The 24,280-nt window shown below is 44.7% G+C and overlaps 1 protein-coding gene across 4 annotated transcripts in view; it reads right to left on the bottom strand.

Moving 5' to 3' along the window:
• Nucleotides 1–42: 42 nt before the first annotated feature.
• LOC106565902 (ATP-dependent chromatin remodeler CHD5) overlaps nucleotides 43–24,280 on the bottom strand; it is a 50,629-nt gene continuing 26,391 nt past the window's right edge. The window contains exons 10-39 of one of the 4 annotated variants that reach the window (XM_014133571.3): nucleotides 23,978–24,184; nucleotides 19,711–19,922; nucleotides 19,352–19,483; nucleotides 18,874–18,991; nucleotides 18,588–18,779; nucleotides 18,061–18,261; nucleotides 17,805–17,942; nucleotides 17,436–17,557; nucleotides 17,012–17,185; nucleotides 16,753–16,894; nucleotides 16,296–16,545; nucleotides 16,059–16,183; nucleotides 15,593–15,860; nucleotides 15,246–15,418; nucleotides 14,832–15,006; nucleotides 14,166–14,252; nucleotides 13,932–14,020; nucleotides 13,710–13,843; nucleotides 13,431–13,575; nucleotides 13,019–13,184; nucleotides 12,460–12,539; nucleotides 11,993–12,212; nucleotides 11,760–11,849; nucleotides 11,454–11,615; nucleotides 11,102–11,210; nucleotides 10,820–10,952; nucleotides 5,450–5,711; nucleotides 5,198–5,361; nucleotides 4,874–5,000; nucleotides 43–4,584 (exon numbers count right to left, since the gene is read on the bottom strand). In XM_014133571.3, the coding sequence (XP_013989046.1) occupies nucleotides 4,460–4,584; nucleotides 4,874–5,000; nucleotides 5,198–5,361; nucleotides 5,450–5,711; nucleotides 10,820–10,952; nucleotides 11,102–11,210; nucleotides 11,454–11,615; nucleotides 11,760–11,849; nucleotides 11,993–12,212; nucleotides 12,460–12,539; nucleotides 13,019–13,184; nucleotides 13,431–13,575; nucleotides 13,710–13,843; nucleotides 13,932–14,020; nucleotides 14,166–14,252; nucleotides 14,832–15,006; nucleotides 15,246–15,418; nucleotides 15,593–15,860; nucleotides 16,059–16,183; nucleotides 16,296–16,545; nucleotides 16,753–16,894; nucleotides 17,012–17,185; nucleotides 17,436–17,557; nucleotides 17,805–17,942; nucleotides 18,061–18,261; nucleotides 18,588–18,779; nucleotides 18,874–18,991; nucleotides 19,352–19,483; nucleotides 19,711–19,922; nucleotides 23,978–24,184 (4,722 nt within the window). In that variant the 3' untranslated portion in view covers nucleotides 43–4,459. The remainder of the gene's footprint in view (nucleotides 4,585–4,873; nucleotides 5,001–5,197; nucleotides 5,362–5,449; nucleotides 5,712–10,819; nucleotides 10,953–11,101; nucleotides 11,211–11,453; nucleotides 11,616–11,759; nucleotides 11,850–11,992; nucleotides 12,213–12,459; nucleotides 12,540–13,018; nucleotides 13,185–13,430; nucleotides 13,576–13,709; nucleotides 13,844–13,931; nucleotides 14,021–14,165; nucleotides 14,253–14,831; nucleotides 15,007–15,245; nucleotides 15,419–15,592; nucleotides 15,861–16,058; nucleotides 16,184–16,295; nucleotides 16,546–16,752; nucleotides 16,895–17,011; nucleotides 17,186–17,435; nucleotides 17,558–17,804; nucleotides 17,943–18,060; nucleotides 18,262–18,587; nucleotides 18,780–18,873; nucleotides 18,992–19,351; nucleotides 19,484–19,710; nucleotides 19,923–23,977; nucleotides 24,185–24,280) is intronic. The other 3 variants (XM_014133574.3, XM_014133572.3, XM_014133577.3) reach the window with 3 other exon arrangements.

Raw genomic sequence — 24,280 nt, 5'->3', positions numbered from 1 at the left:
CTTATTTTCTCAGATGTGCATTTAAGCAATGAGGTATGTCTATTGTTGTTGAGAGGATTTATTAAAACACATTGAACAAATACACAGAGTACAAAGTAAAAGATGACAATTCACTTTTTTCATTCATTTGCAATTTAGCACAAACATCTGTACCATTATAACACTGCTTGAATTCAATGTCTCTCTCAAAGCTAGCTACGCAGAGCAACCATCTCTGAACTTTACCAAAGTGAACCTTCATACAAAAGATTTCACATGCTGTACATTCACTGCAACAAAGGTGCCTTTACCAGGGTCATTTGGTAGCTTTTGAAGCCTTGTGTATAAGCATGTACATACACTGTAAATATATTTATAGTATTAGACTGAGGCCTTCTTACAAACACATTACATTCATACTGACTTCAGTTTGATTGCATTTCATAGTCACTTCAGCACTCCGTAAGGAAACAGACATGTGGATTTGATTGAACACATCCGGTGCGCACATTGCAGTTCTATGGCAACTACCCTGCAACATTCAGTTTCTCTCATGCATACTGTGTAGTTAGGTACATGATCGATAAGAGTATGAGAGAGACAAAGCACTGTAAATCTTAGTATTTACATAGCGTTGTTATATGCTGCTATCCAGTAACACTATTTCAATCAATGACAAGGTGTGTGGGTCTTGTCCAAACCTACACTATAGCTAGTCCACACAGTGACCCTCATATGACTTACAAATGGAGTAACAGGCTGAACAGAAACACTGGGACTATACACTCCATGGACAGAACAGCACTGATAAACACGCACTAAATTGGGGGCAAAATAGTAGCCTAAGAACTGACATGTGCCCTATTTGTTAGGAATTCCTATCTCAACTGGCCAATATATATTGTTGTGTTTGTAATTGAATGAGGTCAGTCAAGGCCGATACTGCACTCAGTAAAACTTCAGGTAAAGTGCTTTGTCTGAGAAGACAGTCAGACACAGGCAGACACTGTGCAGTAACACTATTCAGCCAACAGAGCACCTCAGAACATTCATATAAAAAGCCTATAGAGCAGAGCTACAATCACACCATGTATACAGTCATCTCTTCAGTTCAGGACAGTCCATTCACAATTCCTTTCTCAAGACCTCCACATGAGGGCTATAGCCGTGTCATTAAAAACAATACAAATATGTATACTACCGTTCGAAAGTTTGGGGTCACCTAGAAATGTCCTTGTTTTTGAAAGAAAAGCAAATTTTTGGTCCATTAAAATAACATCAAATTGATCAGAAATACAGTGTAGACATTGTTAATGTTGTAAATGACTATTGTAGCTGGAAACGACTGATTTTTAATGGAATATCTACATAGGCATACAAAGACCCATTATTAGCAACCATCACTCCTATGTTCCAATGGCATGTTGTGTTAGCTAATCCAAGTTTATCATTTTAAAAGGCTAATAGATCATTAGAAACCCATTTTTCAATTATGTTAGCACAGCTGAAAACTGTTGTCCTGATTAAAGAAGCAATAAAACTGGCCTTCTTTAGACTAGTTGAGTATCAGCATTTGTGGGTTCGATTACAGGCTCAAAATGGCTAGAAACAAAGACCTTTCTTCTGAAACTCGTCAGTCTATTCTTGTTCTGAGAAATTAAGGCTATTCCATGCGAGAAATTGCCAAGAAACTGAAGATCTTGTACAACACTGTGTACTACTCCCTTCACAGAACAGTGCAAACTGGCTCTAACCAGAAAAGAAAGAGGAGTGGGAGGCCCCAGTGCACAACTGAGCAAGAGGACAAGTACATTAGAGTGTCTAGTTTGAGAAACAGATGCCTCACAAGTCCTCAACTGGCAGCTTCATTAAATAGTACCAGCAAAACACCAGTCTCAATGCAACACATGTAGATATGTAGATATTCCATAAAAAATATGCAGCTTCCAGCTACAATAGTCATTTACAACATTAACAATGTCTACACTGTATTTCTGATCAATTTGATGTTATTTTAATGGACAAAAAATGTGCTTTTCTTTCAAAAACAAGGACATTTCCAAGTGACCCCAAACTTTTGAACGGTAGTGTAATGCCTCTAGTCTTTGAGAGAAAAATAAGAGCAAACATCGCATTTAAAGGTCCAATGCAGACGTTCTTATGTCAATATATAATCCTTTCCGGGTAACAATTAAGTACCTTACTGTGATTGTTTTCGATTAAAATGATAAAAATGAAACAAAAATAGCTTTTTAGCAAAGAGCAATATCTCAAGCAAGAATTTTGCCAGGACTGTCTGGGAGTGGTCTGAGTGGGGAGGGCAAACTGAAAACTAGCTGTTATTGAGAGGTTTGGAACTCTCTTTCTAATTGGTCTGTTAACTAATTAACTGCCTGGTGATGTCACCAGGCAAGACAAAACTCCATCCCACCAAAATAGGTTGAAATTTCAGGCAGTCTTTTCAAACAGCTCTTACACTAAAAGGGCATTATCATCATTTTCACAGTATTATTCCAACCTCATAGTGTGGAAATATATATAAAACACAGGAAAATCACGTTTTTGACTGCACTGGGGCCTTTAAGGTTTTCAATGAGTAAATGTAATACACACATTCATGAAAAATCTCAACAAATGAAGTCTCATTGAACATATAAAAAGGTAGTTTCACTTTGGACAATCACATTAGCAGACAGATGGAATAAAAAGTATTGTCAAGTGAATCCATGCTGTCGCTCTGATACGGTTTAGTCCTCACAACACGTAATGCAATAAACAGTTCCCTTCCAAGGAACCCATATAAAACAAAACATCAAAAAACAAGAAAACAAAAACAGCTTTTGATACTTTTACTGTATGGCTATCCAACCTTGGTCCTTGATGGCTATCAAAAACTCTATGAAGATTATAATCTATTGATGATTGAATTAGCTATCTTATTCAACCACTGCCCTCAGTTCTGAATGGAAATAATTCCACCCATTTATAAGATTATCAAGCATACAATCTGGGACATTAGCCATCAGGGCCATGGAGTGAGCAGACCTCCTTAAGTGGCACTAAAGCAGTACATTCTGAAATAACACTTTACCTTAAAAAGAAGCACACACAATAACGCACATATCATGGAAAACATGAAACCTAGGCCAAAAGGTGACGTAGTGTCATAAGCACTTTTTAGTTTTTAATTTCTCACAATGGAAGAGGGAGGGAAGGAGGCGCTTTGGGGAACTATAACACAATAACTGTATGTGTTAAAGGCAACAGAATTACTCCCATCCAGCACCATGTCCAGCACACAATTAGCTTGACATCCCAACCATATGACAGACAGGAGGAGATTCTGTTTATAGCACACACTATTCATGGCCCTGGAGTTTGGCCAATAATCACATTCAAATATTAAAGAAATACATGTACCATATCATTTGCAGAAATAGGCTAGTAACTTCTGTGATCTTCACTTTTTGCACTAATCCAGCCTGTTACAGTTTTATGCATGTATGCGTCAAATTCACAATGATTATGCAAGGCAAAATAAACAGCAGTCTCTTGAACTATGTACATTACAAGGGAGAACCCCTAGTATATTAATAGCTAATGCAGCTCTGTAACTAGGATCACTTTCTCCAGAGGCGGGAGATGGCAGTCTTTAGGGGTTGAGGCATAGTGTAGCTGTACTTCCTTAAAGTCACTCTTATTCTTACAAGTTCCAACTCAAGGCTCTGCCATAAAACTATAAAAACAAACACGTAGTAAACATAATGACAGAATTGGCTGCCGTATCAGCACCCACTTATGATCGCTATAATTCTAGGATGGGAGCCTTATGCCTTCATAGTTCTATTTTCCTTCTATGTGTACGTAGCTAAAGCACACTGCTCCAGCAGAGGTCTGTCCCGATGCACAAAGAATAGGCAAAAGATGAACGCAGAAGGAAAAGACCCAGAATGAAGGAGCAGAGCCAGGCCTAAAGTCAATGAATAGACACAGATGATTCTCATTACAGCAGCTCCAGAGCACTGGCACCTCCACCAGCTCATGCACCATGTGTACTTTCACTTTTTGCAGCTCTTCCTGTAGCCAATACTTTCCCCTTCAGACAGGGCGGTTCCAGTCATTCTATAAGATCACTTCCCTTCCACGTGTCAGTTAGCAGAAGCTGGGCGTCTGAGGTCGTTTGACTCTCACATCCTAATAGACAGTTCCTCTGCTTGACTCACCAACCTAAGTCATAAAAGCAAATAGCTACTGCATGAAGTATGTTGAAGAATCCTCGAAAGATAGAAGTGCAATTGATACGATAGATAAATACATCTGTGTATTATTCCTAGGTTTATCCTCTGATCGATAGACAGAAAACTTCTTGCAGGAGGGGAGGATGAGGAAGGGGGGGGGGGGCGAAGATTCTGTAATCATTTATATAATAGTTGACATCCCTGGGCTTGGCTGACTCCAGATCAATTTTGGGGTAGCTGATCTAATCTTCAATACAGATGACATCACTGGGCTTGCCTGACTTGAGGTCAGGGGTGGTGACGTCCCTCAGCGGGTCGCAGGACTTCTTGTCCAGGTGGCTGGACGGGGGTGGGGGGCCGTTGGACACTAGAAGAGGGGGCCCCGGGGGGAATCATTTGGGGGGAGGGGGGTGGGGGTGAAGGGATATCAAACAGGGATATCAAAGAAAGGGTGCTCAGAAAAATAAATGACCCACATAAAACATTTTAAGCTTTTCATTCCCTAACATATTATTAGAAAGGGACACAGAGCAGTATTTCATCTTACAGTGCTCCATCTTTTTCAGTTATCTTGCAGTTTCTGTCCTCGGCTGTTCAGATAAGGAACATCTCATCTTACAGTTAGACCTACAGTCGTGCAGAGACAGGCCTCTTACCACTGACGTAGGGTCCCAGCGGCATCTGGCTGTAGTTGACCATGGCTCCTCCCGCAGGCCCCCGGAAGCTGCCCCCAAAACCAGTGCTGTACATCTGGGAACAGGCAAATGAGCCCTGGCCGAACGGCTGGAGGTAGAGTACAGAACACAATTTACACATCTTGTCAATGACGATATCAACCAAAATGACTTACCAAACCACTCCAACTAAACCAAGCCAAACCTACAGTACCCTGAACCTAACCTTGCTCCAACCAAACTAAACCTAATTGTACGAATCCTAACCCACCTATCACCATAACTGAGCCAATGCCTGTACAGTACCTGTTGGGGCGGAGGTTCGTTGCCACGGCTGGTGAGGCGGCTGAGGATGCTCCTCTCAGACATCTGCAGACGGGCAGACACCGGGGGGATCCGGGACAACATGTTGGGAAGCCGCGTCACATCTGCCTTCATATCACTCAGCAGCTCCTCCAGCTGGTTCAGTACTGGAACACACAGACACCGTCAATGACAAGAATGCACTAATGTATCCAATGTTATCTACAGTTGATGCAATAGTTAATTTTTATTCACCCAGATCTTGAGTTTGTAGACAGTGTTTTAGTCCTGCTGCTGTGTACACACTGGGAGATGACAGACCTTTGTGCAGCACAGCGTTGGCTGGCTTGTTCCCAGCCAGAGACTCCTTGGACAGGTGCTGGTGGGACTCAGCCAGACACTCCACCTCAGCAAAGCGGGTATTCAGGGCCATAGCCGGGTGGTTGGGGTCCTGGGTCATATTCAGGTACGCTGCCCTTCTTAACTGCTCCTCTATCACCAGAGCCTGCTCCAACAGCTAAAAGAGAGAGAGACTTTTGACATTGTCTTTCTTTAATAATAAATCCTCATTTAATTTTATTAAAACCTCACCATCCCTCCCCCCTTTAAAAAATGAATATCCCCTGTACTGCAGACCCATGCCAACCAGCTGTTAGTGGCCAGGGCTCCATGAAGAACCCTCCACTGGAGGTCCCCTGACCTCTTTGGTACTGGAAGTTTGTAGAGCCCCCTCCATCTAAGACCCACCATTCTCTCCGCCCCATATACCCCCTGACACTGATGTGCCTTCACTCCTGTTAGGCTCCTAATGTTCCTCACCTTAATGCAGAGGTTGTAGAAGGCTTTACCTCCCACTCCCCCAAACTCTGACAGGCTCGGCGTGTTAAAATCTAAAAAGTCCTCCAGACACCCTTGCCAGTCCCCAGGCTCTGCCGTCACCTGCAGTGGCGGAAATATTGGTAGCCCCTCTCCGTTTCGCCGCTCACCGGCTCAGACAGTGCCTCCTGGACCTCCCCCCGGAATCTCTCCAGCAGCCTAAGAGATGTCAGTCCTGTTTGTTGTGCCAGGACTTCCAGGGTTTTCCACCCCTCCTCCCCCAGCAGTCTCAGGTCACCCAGCCTTAGTAAACCCGCTGCCATCAGTTGCCTCTGCAGGGTGGCCGACTGAACCGATCTCAAAAGGATGACTGGGTTGTTGAAGATAGGCTCCTCCCACACCCACAGCCCAGGCTCCACACCCCCTTCTTGTGTGGGCCTTAGTAAAAATCAGAGAGACCTGCTGTACTCAGCCTCTCCAGCCTCATGAGGAACAACTGCCGGTCCAACCCTAATCCGCCAACTCTCTTCAGCTGCGCGCATGCTGGTTCCCTCCAGCCAACATCAGTATGGTACAGCAGTCACTGCAGCGCCTTCAATCGGAATGCAGCCACCCTGCTCTCCAGTTCCACCAGGCCCTGTCCTCCTTCGTGTACGGACATATACAACACTGCCGTTCTCAGCCAGTGATGGCCCGACCAGAAAAAATCCACCAGCTTGCGTTGCAGGTCTGCAAGCAGACCGGCGACAGGGTTGAGAACAGCCAGTTTACGCCACAGGGAAGATGCCACCAGGTTGTTGATTATCAGCACCCTCCCTCTATATGACACTTGGGACAGGAGCCACCTCTACCTGGCCAGTCTTAATACCACAGCCTGTGACAGCCCCTCCCAGTTCTTCCTGACCCACATCTCCGAGCGCAGGTACACCCCCAAAATGTTAAGCCCTTCACAACCCCACTTCGAACCCCTTGGAAGTAGAGGGGGGGGGGGGGGGGGGCTTATCCCTCCATGCCGACAATGCTATGCCTGTCAACACACCATGCCTGTCCAGCAAACTCCCTGCAGTCTCTTGAATAGGAGGCCCAAAAAAGTCTCAATGGCTAGTATATATAACTGCCCCGATAGAAGGCATCCTTGTCTAATGCCCCGCCTCACCGACTGGTCCTACTGAGCCCCCCTCCCACCATGACCATACATGACGCCCCAGGATACACATCTTCACACAAGCCAAAAACCTTTCCCCAAACCCAAACCCAGACATCACATTAAACAGATACTCATGGTCCACTCTATCAAATGCCTTCTCTTGGTCTAATGAGACCAGTCCAAAGTTCACATTAGAAACTCTCGACAACTCCAACATGTCCCTGATTAAGAACAAGATCTCTGTGAATGAGCGTCCCGGTACACAATATTTAAAGTTTAATCCTTGTGTACTATAGAGTCCAAATGGGACTTCAGTCTGTAAATGAGGACCTTAGCAAATATTTTACCACATACCCTTCAATGCCACAGGCCTCCAGTTCTTTTTTTAAAAAGAAATTGCAATTTTTATTTAACTAGGCAAGTCAGTTAAGAACAAATTCTTATTTACAATGACGGCCTAGGAACAGTGGTTTAACTGCCTTGTTCAGGGGCAGAACGACAGATTTTTACCTTGTCAGCTCTGGGATTCGATCTAGCAACCCTTCGGTTACTGGCCCAACGCTCTAACCACTAGGCTACCTGCCGCCCAAGTTCACACAAGTCCCCTTTTTTGGGATAGAGAGTCAGAACAGCCCGACGGCAGCTCATTGGCAACTCTCCTACCCCGATGCACTCATGCAACACGCAAAAGAAGTCCAGTCCAGTGCACGGCCGGGGGACATTTGGGTTACGGCCTCTGCCAGTTCATGGGAATGTCCATTTCATCCCTCTGTGCCAGAGAGAGCTTAGGGAGTTCTGCAAACAAAACCTCAGCACACATAGGATCACACAGTTCTGTCATAAACAACTCAGTATAAAACTCTTTTATACTAAGGTCCCAATGTAAACTGCCCAGGTCCCTACGTAATTCAGCTAAATTAGCCTGAAGGCCTACATTGCCTTGCCCCGCCAGCTCTACCTCCACTTCACTGATACTATGCTCAAGTTCCCCCTAGCCTCTGAGGATGAGAGAGCTGTATACTGTTGACAGAATAGCCGAATTTGGACTTTTCCAATATCCCACCATTGACTCAGAGACTGATACTCCTCTCTTCGATGCCCCCATCTTTCCCAAAAAGTCTGGAAGCCTGAGGAAAAGTGGCATCTTGTAAGAACTTGACATTAAACTCCCAATAGGATCCCTGCCGATGCCCTGGTGAAATAGACAGTCGAGCCATGGTTATGTGGTGATCTGAAAAACCCACCGGGATAATGGTAGCGCCCAACAGACTATTGCTTTGATTCCTGGACATGTAAAACCGATTGAGTCGGGCTGCACTCACCCCAGCCCAAAGACCTTCACCCATGTATACTATCTTGTGCTGGGAAGTCCAGTTCTCCAAACATCCACTAGGTCAAACTGCTTAATGATGTCCATTAACACCCCCACTGAGCCTGAATGAGGCTCCTCCCCATTTCAGTCTTTTGTATAATCCATCGTACAGTTCCAGTCCCTGCCAACCACCAGCGTCTCCTCAGGCGCTACCTGTGAGAGTTCCTGTCTAAGACACTCTCTCCCTGTGTTAGGCGCATACACATTTATAAGGACAAAACCCTTGCTGTTAATTTCTGATTTTACTACAAGCAGTCTACTCCTACACACCTCCTTTGAGGAGCAAATTTTTATGGCCAGACCCGGTGCAAAAAGGACTGCCACCCCTGCAATAACATTTGTTCCATGGCTCAGCATACTTGCCCCTTTCCACCAGAGCCCCCAATCGACTTCATTCACCACATCACTATGCATCTCCTGCAGAAACATCACCTGTACTTTTTTTTGTTTTACATATTCACCCCAACAGACTTCTCTTTACCGCATCTCTGGCACCATTTTATATTAAGCGAGCCTACCCGAAGAGTCTCCATAAGAAGTGTGAGAAAAGCCAGCAAAGAATAAGACCAATAGCAAAGCTCAAATAGACCCAGTGCCATAAAAAAATGATTAATCTAAACAGTGTCTGAAGGTAGACCCTTACGCACGGTTGTGACCCACTTCCTCAACCTAAAACGTTTCCGGGTGAGAGGACACCATGCCCCTCATTTTTCATAGCGTGTTGTACTGATCTTACAAACTTTCCCGGATCGCAAAAAAAAAAGCTTCAAGATGAACCTTTTTCCCTTTAGTCTCATTCAGGAACCTTGACAGTTCCCTCACCGTGTACTTTGACCCTTTGCCTCTCAGCTCTGGACCCATTGAGGAGTCTGAAAAGAAAGCATCCTCATCGTCCTCTTCCTCAGACTCACCTTCCTCCTCCTCATCTCCATCTCCCATCCTGACCACCTGCCCTTTCTCTCTAGCTGGGGCCTCCCCCCAGCAGCAGGCAAAGGTTCCTTAGTGCCTTTGACCACACCAGCCTCTCCCCTCCCACCTCCTTTCTTCTCCCCCCTTTTTCCTTTTCCACTTGACACCGTCCTCCACAACCCCCAGTCGCTTACCCTTCCCCACTATACTCTCCTCATCCACTAGCATAACCTGACTAGACCCATCCTCATCTACACCACCATCCATGTCATGACTAGACCCCACCACCATCCATGTCATGACTAGGCCCAGCCTCATCTACACCACCATCTATAGCATGACTAGGCCCAGCCACTGCGATTCCATGGCCCCCTGCACGTTGACCTCGATTTCCCCCACTGGGGCTTGTACCCTCACCTTGTCTACGGTCTTTATGTGGGCACGCAAAGCTCTTATGCCCCAAATCCTCACACTCAAAACACCGTAGACTATCTGTGCTGGCAAACCCCGCATAGAGCTCCTCCCCATGCCTCACTTTAAAATGCACATTTACCTGTTGCTAATTGTTATTCAGAAACATGAACACTTGCCTCTGGAACGAAACAACATTGCTTAACGGCATCTGCCTGAAAACCTGCCGACAGTACACGAAAACCACTAGTAAACTTACCAAACCGACTCAGCACTTTCGGGATTTGATCATCTGTAATAAATGGAGGCAGATTCGCAACTACCACCCTAGTCGAAGGAGTCGAAAAGAGGAGAAATCGGCACCAACACATCCCTTACAAATATTCCACTAGCAATCAACCTACACACCAAATGTACTCTTTTCATGAACACAACCACAGCTTTGTTCATTCTGGATGCAGAATGTATAAATTCAGCTCCTACCTGTTCGCTGACCGCGAGCAGAACCTCCTCCACCTTAACTCCATTTTCAGGAACACACCTGAATCCATGCCGTAATGACAGCGTCTCCACCGCGCTAGGCTGCGAAGCCATCGCGCACACCACACCGTTCAAACCCCAGGAAACTAAAACGCTGTCCTCTTCCTCCCTAACTTTGAAAAAAATAAATAAATGTGGGTACCACTAAACTAACAGTGCTTTAATCCTCCACCATAGAAGAAAAAAAATTGAAAGAAAAGACCAAGGAAAGAATCAAGAAAATAAGTATGGACAGAGCCCTCCACACAGCCTCTCAACTACAAAATGCTCCCAGCATGCACTGAGAGAGAGAGAGAGAGAGAGAGAGAGAGAGAGAGAGAGAGAGAGAGAGAGAGAGAGAGAGAGAGAATGTTGCCTGCTGTTGTTTTGCCCACTATTCAGATTCAGGATGTTCACAAATGTGTTTGTATGACAGCAAAAAGCGTCTCACCTTAAAGCGGCGAGCCAGGAACTTGTTCTTCATCTCCAGGTAGTTCCCCTTGTGCATCTCAGTCTTGAAGGGCTCATTGAGGATGGCATAACGTGGGTCGTTCTGAATGTCCTGCCAGCGGGCATAGCCATGTCTGAGGTTCCCCCGTCAGTGAAAACAAACATTATAAAATAACTTCACATCACAAATAGCTTTAAGACTTCAGCTCCTCTGAGACCAGACAAGTGAATTACTGTGCACTGTGAATTCTGAACAGCTCTGTAAGATGCAGAGGAAGGATACGTTACGATGCCAGCCAGCAGCCAGTAGTCGTGGCGACGGTGCCAGATGTCATACATCTTCCCAGATGACACAGCGGCCCGCTCCTCGTTCTGCCACAGGGTGTGTAGCTCTGACAGAGATTAACAAACAATAGACCTGACCAAACATGTAGTGTTCCTTCCTATACCTCAGCTGTCCTGTATGGCTCAATTGGTAGAGCATGGCGCTTGTAACACCAGGATTGTAGGTTTGATTCCTGCTGGGGCCACCCATGCAAACAATATATGCACGAATAAGTGCTTTGGATACAAGTGTCTGCTAAATGGCATATATTATATTATTATACTACCTGTATCTCCTGCTCATCCCTCACCTGTGAAACCTCCGTCGGCAATGTTGAACATGAACCTCATTTTGAAGCCGTTCTTCTCCACCTCCCTCCTGATGTCCTCCGTCTCCTCCTGTGCTTCTTTCTCACCATTCAGCCGGCCCTCGGGCACTGGCATGTCCTCGCTCTTGGGCTCGTCTGAAAAAACTAAGTAAATGGATTGACTAGATTCCATTTTTGAGTTCCACCCTCAGGAAAAAGTGTTACCTCACTAATATACAGTAATGTGTCTTTCACTCTTGCTACTCAAAGAGTGAGAAGGTTTTCAGGTTTTTCTTGTTCTGCATTTACCTGGCTTCAGTTCCTTCTCCTCAGGTTTGGCTGGGGCAGGATCACTGTCTCCTTTATCTAAAGACTTCTCTGTCTCTCTACAAGGCTCCGCTAGGGGGTCATAGACAGAGACATGGCCAAATCAAAACAGAGAAATGTCACAACTGACTTTTTTGAGGTGGGACAAACCAAAGCCAATACATTAACCATTTACATCTCATTGGATCATAATAACCATGTAATGCACCACTCACCTTTTGGTGAGCTTTGATTGGACGACAGCTCTGTCTGTTTGGATGGAGGCTCTTTAGGATTGGTGGATGGCTCTGGAAGTGTGGAGGGTGTGTCTGTCCTTTCATTACTCTCCTCTGAGGAGACTGGTTTGTCCTCTGTGCTGCCCTTCACTGTCTCATCACTGTCAGCAGCCTTGTCTGTCTTCTCTACCTGGGAAGATGACTCTGTACTTAGATTAGTCTGGAGAGACAACCATCACAGATGGAGAGGGAGAGACAGATGGGGGGAGAGAGAGAGAGAGAGAGAGAGAGTCAGTTTACATTATAAGGTGATAGTTAGAAGGTGGCATATGTTTTGAATTATAAGAACGATTCAATTAGATGTAGGGGAAAAGAACAGTATGAAGACAGTAAAAGATAGAGGGATAAGAAGGATAAGAGACAAGGCAATTAAGGAACATTTCAGAAGAAGAGGAGTGAACTCTGACCTCCAGTTCTGGTAGCTTCTTGTACTCTAGTTCTGTGGTCTCCTTGTCTTCAGTAGGCCCTGAGATTGAGTCCATCTTCTCTGTAAAAACAGCAAATCAATCACCAACATTGTCTCTCCTTTCCTGTTTAATGAATCTAATGAACTAACATAAGTGAAACAGACACACACCCAAACAAACACACACACTCCACACTGGACAAGGTAAGGATGTGTAGCTCGTGCCACCACTTGGAAGAAGCTACAAATGGACATGAAACTGCAGGAGCTGGTCTTCTTGAATTAGTTCAAAGCTAGGCTCAAATCTCTGGTGGACAATAAAGTGAGGGGCTGTCAATGTTTTGACCCTTAGACGCACCACACCTTCCCAAATATTTCTTGCCTGCTCAATGTGTAAATGTATGTTTTTAAACTGTGGTGCTTTGTGTTTTATGTTGTAATTATGTCTGAAACTGTGTGCTGCTATTTTGGCCAGGTCTCTCTTGGAAAATATATATATATATTTTTTATCTCAATGAGACTAACCTGGCAAAAAAACAAAAAACAAATGTGACTCTGACCTGGTGGGACAGGAGTGCCTGGAGGCTGGGGTGTGGCTGCAGGGCTGGCAGGGACAGGGGTGTTGGGGTCAGAGGACAGACTCTCAGTCAGTTTCTTCAACTCTAGTCCAAGTGGGATCAGGTCTGGAGTGCTGTACTTTCCATTGACATGCTCAAACTCCTGGACCTGGATACAGACACAACAGTGAGTTAGCAATCTATGAGAAGACACTGGGTTTCTCCACCATTCTAGACTTTGTATTGAAGACATGCTATCTAAAACCAGATGCTAAAGGCTGGGAACCAACCTTACTAAATCTAAACATAGGCTACAAGACATTTCTCATCCCAGTTAGGAGGGGAACTAGTTGTTTTCTGCTGGGTTTAACTTATGTGATTGGTTGGTTAATTTTAATGATTGGTTGATGTGTACCTTTTTCCTGACCAGAGACATAACCCCGATCCTGGTGAGGACATGTTGGCGGGACAGCCCCTCTCGTGGGACACCGTCTGCAAAGGTCTCCGCCCCGTCTGCCCCCGGCTCACAAAGATGTCTCATGAACAGGGACACATAGGCCCTAGAGAGACAGGGAGACATCATACACAGACAGGTATGCATTTGAATGGGACGTAATGATGAACAGTAGAGACTGTTGAGATGCCGTTGAATCCCAGTTAAAATACTCCTGAATACAAGATGAGCTTTAAATACCTGAACTCTTTCTCACTCTTCCCTCTCAGGTCTCTGACCAGCCAGTGAGAGTTGAAGGCGTCCTGAGGAGGCATGCCCCAGCGCATGATAGCGTTGAGGAAGGCCTTCCGCTGACGGGTGTTGAACCCCAGCACCTGCCACAGGGCATTAAACCCACTAGTCAAATCAACACGCACACACATGTTGTCTACTAAATTAAAACCAGAGTGCTTCCTTCCTTACCTCGATGTTGCCCCCTACACGTGCCAGCAGGGGTGGCAGAGGTTTGTCCCTGTCACTCTTCAGCTGTCTGCGAGAGTGCCTGCGCCCACCTACAGAGAAACACCCCCACCATCAGCCAGGTGCCTCAGCAACATCTTACCAATGATAGGTTCCAGGCCCATCTACACAGAGCAGAGCTGGCACTGAGCGAGTTATCTATAACGTAGTGATTACGCAGGTCTCATTGACACCCACCTTCCGGCCTCTCCTCGAAATCTTCGTCCTCGTCCTCGGACCCCACGGAGTACTCGGAATGATTGTCTGAAAGATCATCCTGCCACTCTGAGCCACAGATCAGATCAGAGAGAAACAGCACAGTGCATTCACTTCTGCAGGGGCCCACTAGGGGGAGGGGGGGGCTGGCACTGCAGACCACTACAGTGGGCATGCACACTACTCCACTAGGGGGCAGGCACCCTCTACTGACTAGCAGCAGAGCCTCTGTCTGCTCGGTCCTCCCAGCCACTACACTGGTGGACTGTGCACTTCATCAACACTTCGTCTCTGAGTGTGCTTTTGCTTTAGATGGGTTTTAAAACGGTTCCCCTTCAGTCTCAAATACCTATTGTTGAACTATGGGGGATAGTGTTATAGAGCACCGCAACACAACTTACATACTGTAAAGCTAAAGCAATATAAAGCAATACAGCTTCTAAATGTGTCACTATTTTCAAGCAAGCTGCTATAGTTATAGACACACAACCAAAGAGAGGTATAGTGTGCCACTCGTGTTACCAGAGGTATATCTAGAGGGATGCTTAGTTCACTAAACTTTTCCCTAGGAGGGGGAAGAAGCATATAGTTCCTGTTAAAGCAGAAGAGAAATGCAGGCCAGAGTGTACAGTACAGTATGGGGCAAACCTTGGTCCTCCTGAGACGTGTCGTTGTAGTTGACCTGCTTGCGGATGCGTTTGCCTTTTCCCAGGTTGCGGGCCAGGTCCTCCTGCTGCTGCTCATAGTGGTGCCTCAGCAGCTTCTCCCAGTAGTCTGGATCCACATTCTCCTCCTGCTTAATGATCTCCCGCTGGGGCTCCTCCTGAACACACGCACAGACACACACAGGAACACACACACAGTGAGAATACTGAACAAGGAAACAAGGATACTACTGGGTAAACATAGTGGTTAGCTTAGCTACTACAGAATAAAGTGAGAATACAATGAAGAGAGACGACTGAATACACATAGACAATGTGAGAATACATAACAGAGCCACTCCTAGACATAGACACCTCCGATGCTGACTGAGTGTGTCTGAGTGTGTGTGTCCTTTACCTCCGCGTCCTCGTCTTTGACAACATACTGGGCCACCTTGAAGGAGCTGAGGTATTCGTTCATGTTCTGGATCTCAGTGTCCTCCGTAGCATTCTGGCTACGGTCCAGCAGCTTGGAGATGGCATTGTCATCATAGTGAATGACACTACCCTCATCTCCATCCTTTATGTCCCCTGGAATAAACACAAGATTCACAACATACTGTATCAGAGGAACACAGATTTACATCTTGTTCAAATCAGTTAAAAACGTCGATATGTTCCTGGCAAAACAGGTTTGACTTTTTCATACAGAAATTAATTGTAATTGTGACACATTGTAGTCAGTACGCGCATCATTAGTCTTACACAGTTTCTGGTGGGAACCCATGGCCCGAGCTGCCGCCTCCATCTCATCCTTGAAGAGCTCCTCAGTGCCAAATTTGAGGATGTCGTCCAGCTCCTGTTTGGACATGGAGCCGGTCTTGGAGCCCAGGCCGGGTCTCACCACAAGGTGGGTCAACATCATCTTCCTCTTGGCCACCTGGGTGATGCGCTCCTCCACGCTGGCCCGTGTCACGAAGCGATAGATCATCACTTTCTTGTTCTGACCTATACGGTGGGCCCTGCTGAATGCCTGCAGCAGAGAGATGGAGGGAGGGAGAGAGAGAGTGAGAGAGAGGGGCAGAGAGATACAGAAACAAAGAAACAGAACAGGGAGTCAAGGAGGAAGAGAAATGGAAAGAGACTATTCACAACACTGTGAGGGTTCTAATGCATACAGACAACAGTTTATTATGTAGCCTGTCTTAGTGTGTACCATGTCCCACAGTACCTGGATATCGTTGTGAGGGTTCCAGTCTGAGTCGTAGATGATGACGGTGTCTGCCGTGGCCAGGTTGATGCCCAGGCCTCCAGCTCGGGTGGAGAGCAGGAAGCAGAACTGCTGTGCACCCGGTGCTGCAGTAGAAATTAAGTCACACAGTCATGGAGTGTGTACGCAAGTGTGTGAGTATAAGTGCTGTCTGTGCTGCTCCCTGCTGGACAAAGACAGAACAGCTGCGTAACTCACCATTGAAGCGGTCGATAGCCTCCTGTCGTAGCCCCCCTGTGATGCCTCCATCGATGCGTTCATATTTGTAGCCCTCGTATTCCAGAAAGTCCTCAAGCAGATCCAGCATCTTAGTCATCTGGGAGAAAATGAGAACTCTGTGTCCTTCATCTTTGAGTTTCTTCAGCATCTTCTGGAGCAGGGTGAGTTTGCCTGAGGACTTGACCAGCTGGTTCCCATCATAAGAGCCATTGGGTAACACTGGCGCCTCCTGCATTTACACAAAGAGCAAATAACCCAATGAGAAAGCGCAGCACCTCACACACAGACAGTCAACTCTCACTGATAAACACAAATACCCGCATGTTGGCAACCTATAAACTTCTACAATACATGGCTTCCCTTTGCCCTCTCTCCTCCGCATCACGCCCTCTCCCCTCCCCCTCTCCTATCTCTCCTCCCTCCCTCCCTCCCTCACCATGGCTGCCACGGGGAACAGGTAGGGGTGGTTGCAACACTTCTTCAGGTCCATCATGATGTTGAGAAGGGACACCTGGTTGCCCCCGCCCTTGGAGTTGAGCGCCTCAAAGTTCCGTGTCAGGATGAACTTGTAGTACTTCCTGTTAGTCAGAGGTCAAAGGTGAGAGGCGGGATTAAGCCTCGGGGTACAACTCAGAAGAGGTTTTATACAACAATGGGAGGTCCAATAGAAAAGTACTAGAAGAGGACTAACTAACTTCTGCATGGGGCTGAGCTCCACTCGTACAATGAGCTCTGTCTTGGAAGGCATGTTCTTGAAGACATCAGCCTTCAGTCTCCTGAGCATGTGTGGGCCCAGCAGGTCATGCAGCTTCTTGATCTGGTCCTCCTTGGAGATGTCTGCAAACTCCTCCAGAAAGCCCTCCAGGTTACTGCAGACAGAGAGAGCACAGACACAGCAAAACAGTTTATAGATACCTTGTAAAGACGGTACAGTCAATGTTAAAATGAGCAATGGAAGCCTTGGCTTCAGGCAGTACTGTAAGGAGGACCCTGTGGTCACCATTGCATCTCCCTAAGCAGTAGGTCTTTGCGCTCTGCTACAGCAGCAGGTAGCAGGCCCCATAGCAGACTGCCAGGCTAATGGAGGGGCCCTAGGGGGAGGTACAGTACAGCTCTTACTTGAATCTCTCTGGGGTGAGGAAGTTGAGCAGGTGAAACAGCTCCTCCAGGTTGTTCTGCAGAGGAGTACCAGTCAGTAGCAGCTTATAGTAGATCTTATAACCGTTGAGGATTCTGAAAAACTGAGGTACAGTGACAGAGACATTAGAGGCTCAACCAAGCCACAAATAGAGTTGAGTAATAATTATATACGAGGTTGATGAAGTTGAAAGGGAGGAGATGGATAATATATTGATAATACATTGTAAAGAAATCAGAATTTAGATCTTAAGAAACGGACTATTAGACAATTTACCAGTGACAAAGACAATAATGACCAATTACATCAATTTGTAGAATGCATTGGTTTAATTTGAGGTGTTGGGTTACCTTTGACTGGTTGTTCTTCAGTCTGTGGGCCTCGTCCACCACTAGACAGGCCCAGTTAATAGAGCCCAGAATGGTCTGATCAATGGTAATCAGCTCATATGATGTCAGCAACACATGGAACTTGATGGCACTGTCTTTCTGTCAAGACCAAAACAGAGATTCTAGATATGACAACCACTCTCCTTTCTATGTAAATTACACGCTTGTCGATGTTCACTGAGATTCAATACATTGTAAGTGTAGTTCATGGGGATACCTTCATACGGAAGACCTTGCGGCCTGTCTTGACTGTACTGTCCTCAAAAGTGAACTCGTTCTCCCTGATGACCGCTCGGCTATCTTTGTCCCCAGTGTAAGTGACCACGTAGAAGTCTGGGGCCCACATCTCAAACTCCCTCTCCCAGTTGATGATGGTGGACAGGGGAGCACTGACCAGGTATGGCCCTTTGGAGTGACCCTGAAGGGGGGGGACATGTTTCAGTCATGACTAAAGACACTATTTGACAATATATGCAACATAAATTGTATTACTTTAATCAGTACTGATTCTATTGTGTTGTATTTACCCAAAGGAGAAGTTTTCTCTTATACAACCAAATGTCTATTTTTGATGTAAATGGCATGTTATAGAAAAAGGTGTCTGGACCCTTCTATAAAATTCCATTTACATCAAAAATAGACATTTGGTTGTATAAGAGAAAACTTGTCCTTTAATAACGTCATAGAACATTAATACCAAACAAATAGACCCCTGTTCTGTATGAGCCTGTCCTCCTCACCCACCTCCTTGTAGAGTGAGTAGAGGAACACGATGGTCTGGACAGTCTTGCCAAGGCCCATCTCGTCTGCCAGGATAGTGTCTGTGCCCTGTGCCCAGGAGAACCGTAACCAGTTCAGACCCTCCAGCTGGTATGGATGCAGGGTGCCCCCAGTGGCATTGATGTACCAGGGTTGATGTTCAAACTTGATGGTAGGCTAGTGACAGAGAGAGAACAACCAGAGGTATATCAGTTGATTGTTAAGCCAATTGGACTGTATGTTTTAGTCCCTAGTAATGATGGCCACTCACATCTATAATTGGGGCATCAGGGGGGATTTCTCTCTCCCTCCTCTTCTCCTCCTCCTCTTTACCCTTCTTTCCCTTTCTCACCACTAAGGGGCGCTGGTCATCACCAATCATCTGCTCCCTGTCAAATCCCAGTAGACATTAACAAATAGTCAACTCAGGATGTGAAATCATGTGAAACAAATATGCTTGTGTGTGTGAGAGAGACACAGAGAGGGAGAGCGAGACAGAGAGACACAGAGAGGGATAGAGAGACACAGAGGGAAAAAGAGAGAGAGAGCGCGAGACAGAGAGACACAGAGGGAGAGAGAGACAGAGGCAAAGAGAGAGAGAGACAGAGACACAGAGGGAAAGAGAGAGACAGAGAGAGAGGGAGAGCGAGACAGAGAGAGGGAGAGAGAGACACAGAGGGAAAGAAAGAGAGAGAGAGACAGAGAGAGAGACAGAGAGAGCTAAAACAAAGTGTGAGATCTGAGCTGACCTGTGGTCCCAGTAGGAGTGTTTGCTGTGGTTATACTCAGGGACGTCAAAGTCATCTACCTCCCAGGTGCACTGGTCATAGGGCAGGTCTCTCCACTTGATCATGTAGTGCACATCTCCATCCTTATCATAACTGCAGGGAACGCAAGGAACAATGACCGTCAAAACTCTGTGAGCTTTTGGATTGAACCTCAGAATACAAAGACAATTACTTGTACACATTTCAAACCTGGGACAAAAATGTTTTAGGATGCTGTAGATATGACTGTCTTTACTCCATTGTGTATAAAGTGGTGAGTGTGAGTCTGGGCGAGAGGAAGTCCCTATAGGGAGAGGACAGGGTGTGTATAGAGTGAGCACCTGTGGTTGAGGATCCTGTGGATGACCATCCACTCTGGCTTGATGCCGTAGCGGTAGAATCTCTCCTCCATGGCAGCGTACTGCGGGTCTTTACTCTTCCTCTTCTCATTGTTCAGCTCCTCCTCCCCAGAGCCGTAGTCGTAAGGAGGGGGCTCGTCCATGTCGTTCTTCCGCTGGTAGTTACGGTACATCACCGCGTGGTACAGCTCTAACTGCACACACCAGAGACAAGGGCATGGTTTAACCAACAATGCTGCGGAAAAAGTATATTCTTGTCATATTTGTGACAATGTGCTGTGACGTGTTGTCTTGTAAGCAGGCAAGTCCACAAATAGTGGTGTACCTGCGCCCTCCACTGGCCAAGTGCCCTTTTGAGTGGTGGTATAATTATAAAAACATTTGTATACTGTTTTTGTCGTTGTTGTTCTGAACCCACTGCCCCCAAGTTCACCACCCCCCACCCTTGCCTGTACGGAGATTGTGCACGCCCGGTATCCAAACATGCATGGCTTGAAATGCAGTCACAGGTCGAGTGTGTGTAGCAAGCTACCTAGTGTAAATATCAACAGTACTGCCACAGTAGCATAACACTTGATAACACTTGATTTACATCATCAATATTCGGTTTGATTGTCTGATAGCCTACGAGCAGCACTTTATTTATTTCCTGATCAGAAAGAGATGAAATAATTCAGAATATTCTACTACAGTAGGCCTATCATTTCAAATCAAATTAAATATTATTTGTCACATGCTTTGTAGACAACAGGTGTAGACTAACAGTGAAATGCTTACTTATGGGTCATTTTCCAACAATGCACAGTTAAAGATAAGATATTATAACAATAGAAAATAATGAGTAGAAAGTAACATGGCTATACAGTATATAGGGAGTAGAAAATTAACATTGCTATACAGTATATAGGGAGTAGAAAGTAACATGGCTATACAGTATATAGGGAGTAGAAAATAAGATGGCTATACAGTATATAGGGAGTAGAAAATAACATGGCTATACAGTATACAGGGAGTATAAAATAACATGGCCATACAGTATATAGGGAGTAGAAAATAACATGGCTATACAGTATACAGGGAGTATAAAATAACATGGCTATACAGTATACAGGGAGTAGAAAATAACATGGCTATACAGTATACAGGGAGCAGAAAATAACATGGCTATACAGTATATAGGGAGTAGAAAATAACATGGCTATACAGTATACAGGGAGTAGAAAATAACATGGCTATACAGTATACAGGGAGTATAAAATAACATGGCTATACAGTATACAGGGAGTAGAAAATAACATGGCTATACAGTATACAGGGAGTATAAAATAACATGGCCATACAGTATATAGGGAGTAGAAAATAACATGGCTATACAGTATAAAGGGAGTAGAACATGGCTATACAGTATACAGGGAGTAGAAAATAACATGGCTATACAGTATACAGGGAGTAGAAAATAACATGGCTATACAGTATACAGGGAGTAGAAAATAACATGGCTATACAGTATAAAGGGAGTAGAACATGGCTATACAGTATACAGGGAGTAGAAAATAACATGGCTATACAGTATACAGGGAGCAGAAAATAACATGGCTATACAGTATACAGGGAGTAGAAAATAACATGGCTATACAGTATACAGGGAGCAGAAAATAACATGGCTATACAGTATACAGGGAGCAGAAAATAACATGGCTATACAGTATAAAGGGAGTAGAACATGGCTATACAGTATACAGGGAGTAGAAAATAACATGGCTATACAGTATACAGGGAGTAGAAAATAACATGGCTATACAGTATACAGGGAGCAGAAAATAACATGGCTATACAGTATAAAGGGAGTAGAACATGGCTATACAGTATACAGGGAGTAGAAAATAACATGGCTATACAGTATACAGGGAGCAGAAAATAACATGGCTATACAGTATATAGGGAGTAGAAAATAACATGGCTATACAGTATATATGAAGTAGAAAATAGCATGGCTATACAGTATACAGGGAGTAGAAAATAGCATGGCTATACAGTATACAGGGAGCAGAAAATAGCATGGCTATACAGTATATATGGAGTAGAACATGGCTATACAGTACATTTACATTACATTTTAGTCATTTAGCAGACGCTCTTACCCAGAGCGACTTACAGTAGTGAATGCATACATTTCATACATTTTTTTTCTCCGTACTGGTCCCCCGTGGGAATCGAACCCACAACCCTGGCGTTGCAAACACCATGCTCTACCAACTGAGCCACACGGGACACAGGGAGTAGAAAATAACATGGCTATACAGTATACAGGGAGTAGAAAATAACATGGCTATACAGTATATAGGGAGTAGAAAATAACATGGCTATACAGTATACAGGGAGTAGAAAATGACATGGCTATACAGTATATATGAAGTAGAAAATAACATAACTATACAGTATACAGGGAGTAGAAAATAACATAACTATACAGTATATATGAAGTAGAAAATAACATGGCTATACAGTATATATGAAGTAGAAAATAACATGGCTATACAGTATATATGAAGTAGAAAATAACATGGCTATACAGTATACAGGGAGTAGAAAATAACATAACTATACAGTATATATGGAGTAGAAAATAACATGGCTATACAGTATACAGGGAGTAGAAAATAACATGGCTATACAGTATACAGGGAGTAGAAAATGACATGGCTATACAGTATATAGGGAGTAGAAAATAACATGGCTATACAGTATACAGGGAGTAGAAAATAGCATGGCTATACAGTATACAGGGAGTAGAAAATAACATGGCTATACAGTATATATGGAGTAGAAAATAACATGGCTATACAGTATACAGGGAGTAGAAAATAACATGGCTATACAGTATATAGGGAGTAGAAAATGACATGGCTATACAGTATACAGGGAGTAGAAAATAACATGGCTATACAGTATACAGGGAGTAGAAAATAACATGGCTATACAGTATACAGGGAGTAGAAAATAACATGGCTATACAGTATACAGGGAGTAGAAAATAACATGGCTATACAGTATACAGGGAGTAGAAAATAACATGGCTATACAGTATATAGGGAGTAGAAAATAACATGGCTATACAGTATACAGGGAGTAGAAAATAACATGGCTATACAGTATACAGGGAGTAGAAAATAACATGGCTATACAGTATACAGGGAGTATAAAATAACATGGCTATACAGTATATAGGGAGTAGAAAGTAACATGGCTATACAGTATACAGGGAGTAGAAAATAACATGGCTATACAGTATACAGGGAGTAGAAAATAACATGGCTATACAGTATATAGGGAGTAGAAAATGACATGGCTATACAGTATATAGGGAGTAGAAAATGACATGGCTATACAGTATACAGGGAGTAGAAAATAACATGGCTAGCCATTTGATTAGCTATTTAGCAGTCTTGTTTAGAATTCTTATGGCTTGGAGGTAGAAGCTGTTCAGGGTCCTATTGGTTCCAGACTTGGTGCATTAGTACTGCTTGCAGTGAGGTAGCAGAGGGAACAATAGCTTATTTTTTTTTATGCTTTGGATTGTGTGTAGCCCAAGAACAATGTGTAGCGTACAGTGGGGAATGCGCGGCACATCTGTCAGTGAACAGCATGCAGACAAAACAGTCCTTTTGCAATATTTCAAATAAAATTGCGGTATAACACAGGTTGGAAAGCAAATGGCTCCTGCTGAAAAGAGAAGACTCTAATCTGTCTGCTGTAGGCTACCAACATATTTTATCAACTTCCAAATAGGCCTTTTGAGCGAACATTGTTTTAAAAAGTAAAACAAGAGGGAGGTAGGCTTTTGGCACAAGCGCTTCGGCCATCGCCAGTGAGTGAGCTGTGCATCATTGGAATGCTTTTTCAGGACTATAATTTCCTTTTCACTCTTACTAGCTTGCTTAAAATTTGTGATGAGTGTGTTGTTTCAGAAATAAATAACCATAGGATAAAAAAATGAAAACATTCGTTACAGAGGCAGTTAGTAGGCCTGTTATGAATTTCGAGATATGAATTATGAAAGTGGATTATTTATTTTTCAAGGGGGATGTCCTTTTCTTTTCTTTTTAGCACCTGCCCCCTGAAAGGTCTGTGCACGGCCCTGCTTGTAAGCCCCTATATTTGAACATGGCTGACTTTCAAACACTGTGATAACTCTGACAAACCCCAGCAGTCAGCAGCAGTCAGACAAACAGACAGATTATTGTCTCACCTGTAGTTCGCTGACCCAGGAGCAGTGCCAGTAGGAGAGACCAGCCCACTTGACAAACAGTTCCCTCTCCGGGTGGCCCTTCAGGGGGGGCTTGACCAGCGGGTCCACCACCTCTCCATCAGGGCCAGGGGGCACCTCAGTGGGTAAGGGGGGATCCCCCCAAGTCCAGTGGAGAATCCTCTGTACCTTCCCCTTCAGAGGTGGGCACTAGAGGGGGAAAGAGAGTTATGTGAGACAGAATGGTATTATCCTCATTAGTCTATCTCTGTTCTCTCTTGGGAGCCTGCACAGAGAGTGACACTT

This window comes from Salmo salar, chromosome 12 (genome assembly GCF_965601325.2).
Source record: "Salmo salar chromosome 12, fSalSal1, whole genome shotgun sequence".
Classification (NCBI taxonomy): domain Eukaryota; kingdom Metazoa; phylum Chordata; class Actinopteri; order Salmoniformes; family Salmonidae; genus Salmo; species Salmo salar.
The sequence above is the reverse complement of the archived record's forward strand: the minus strand, read 5'-3'. Positions and strand labels throughout refer to the sequence as shown.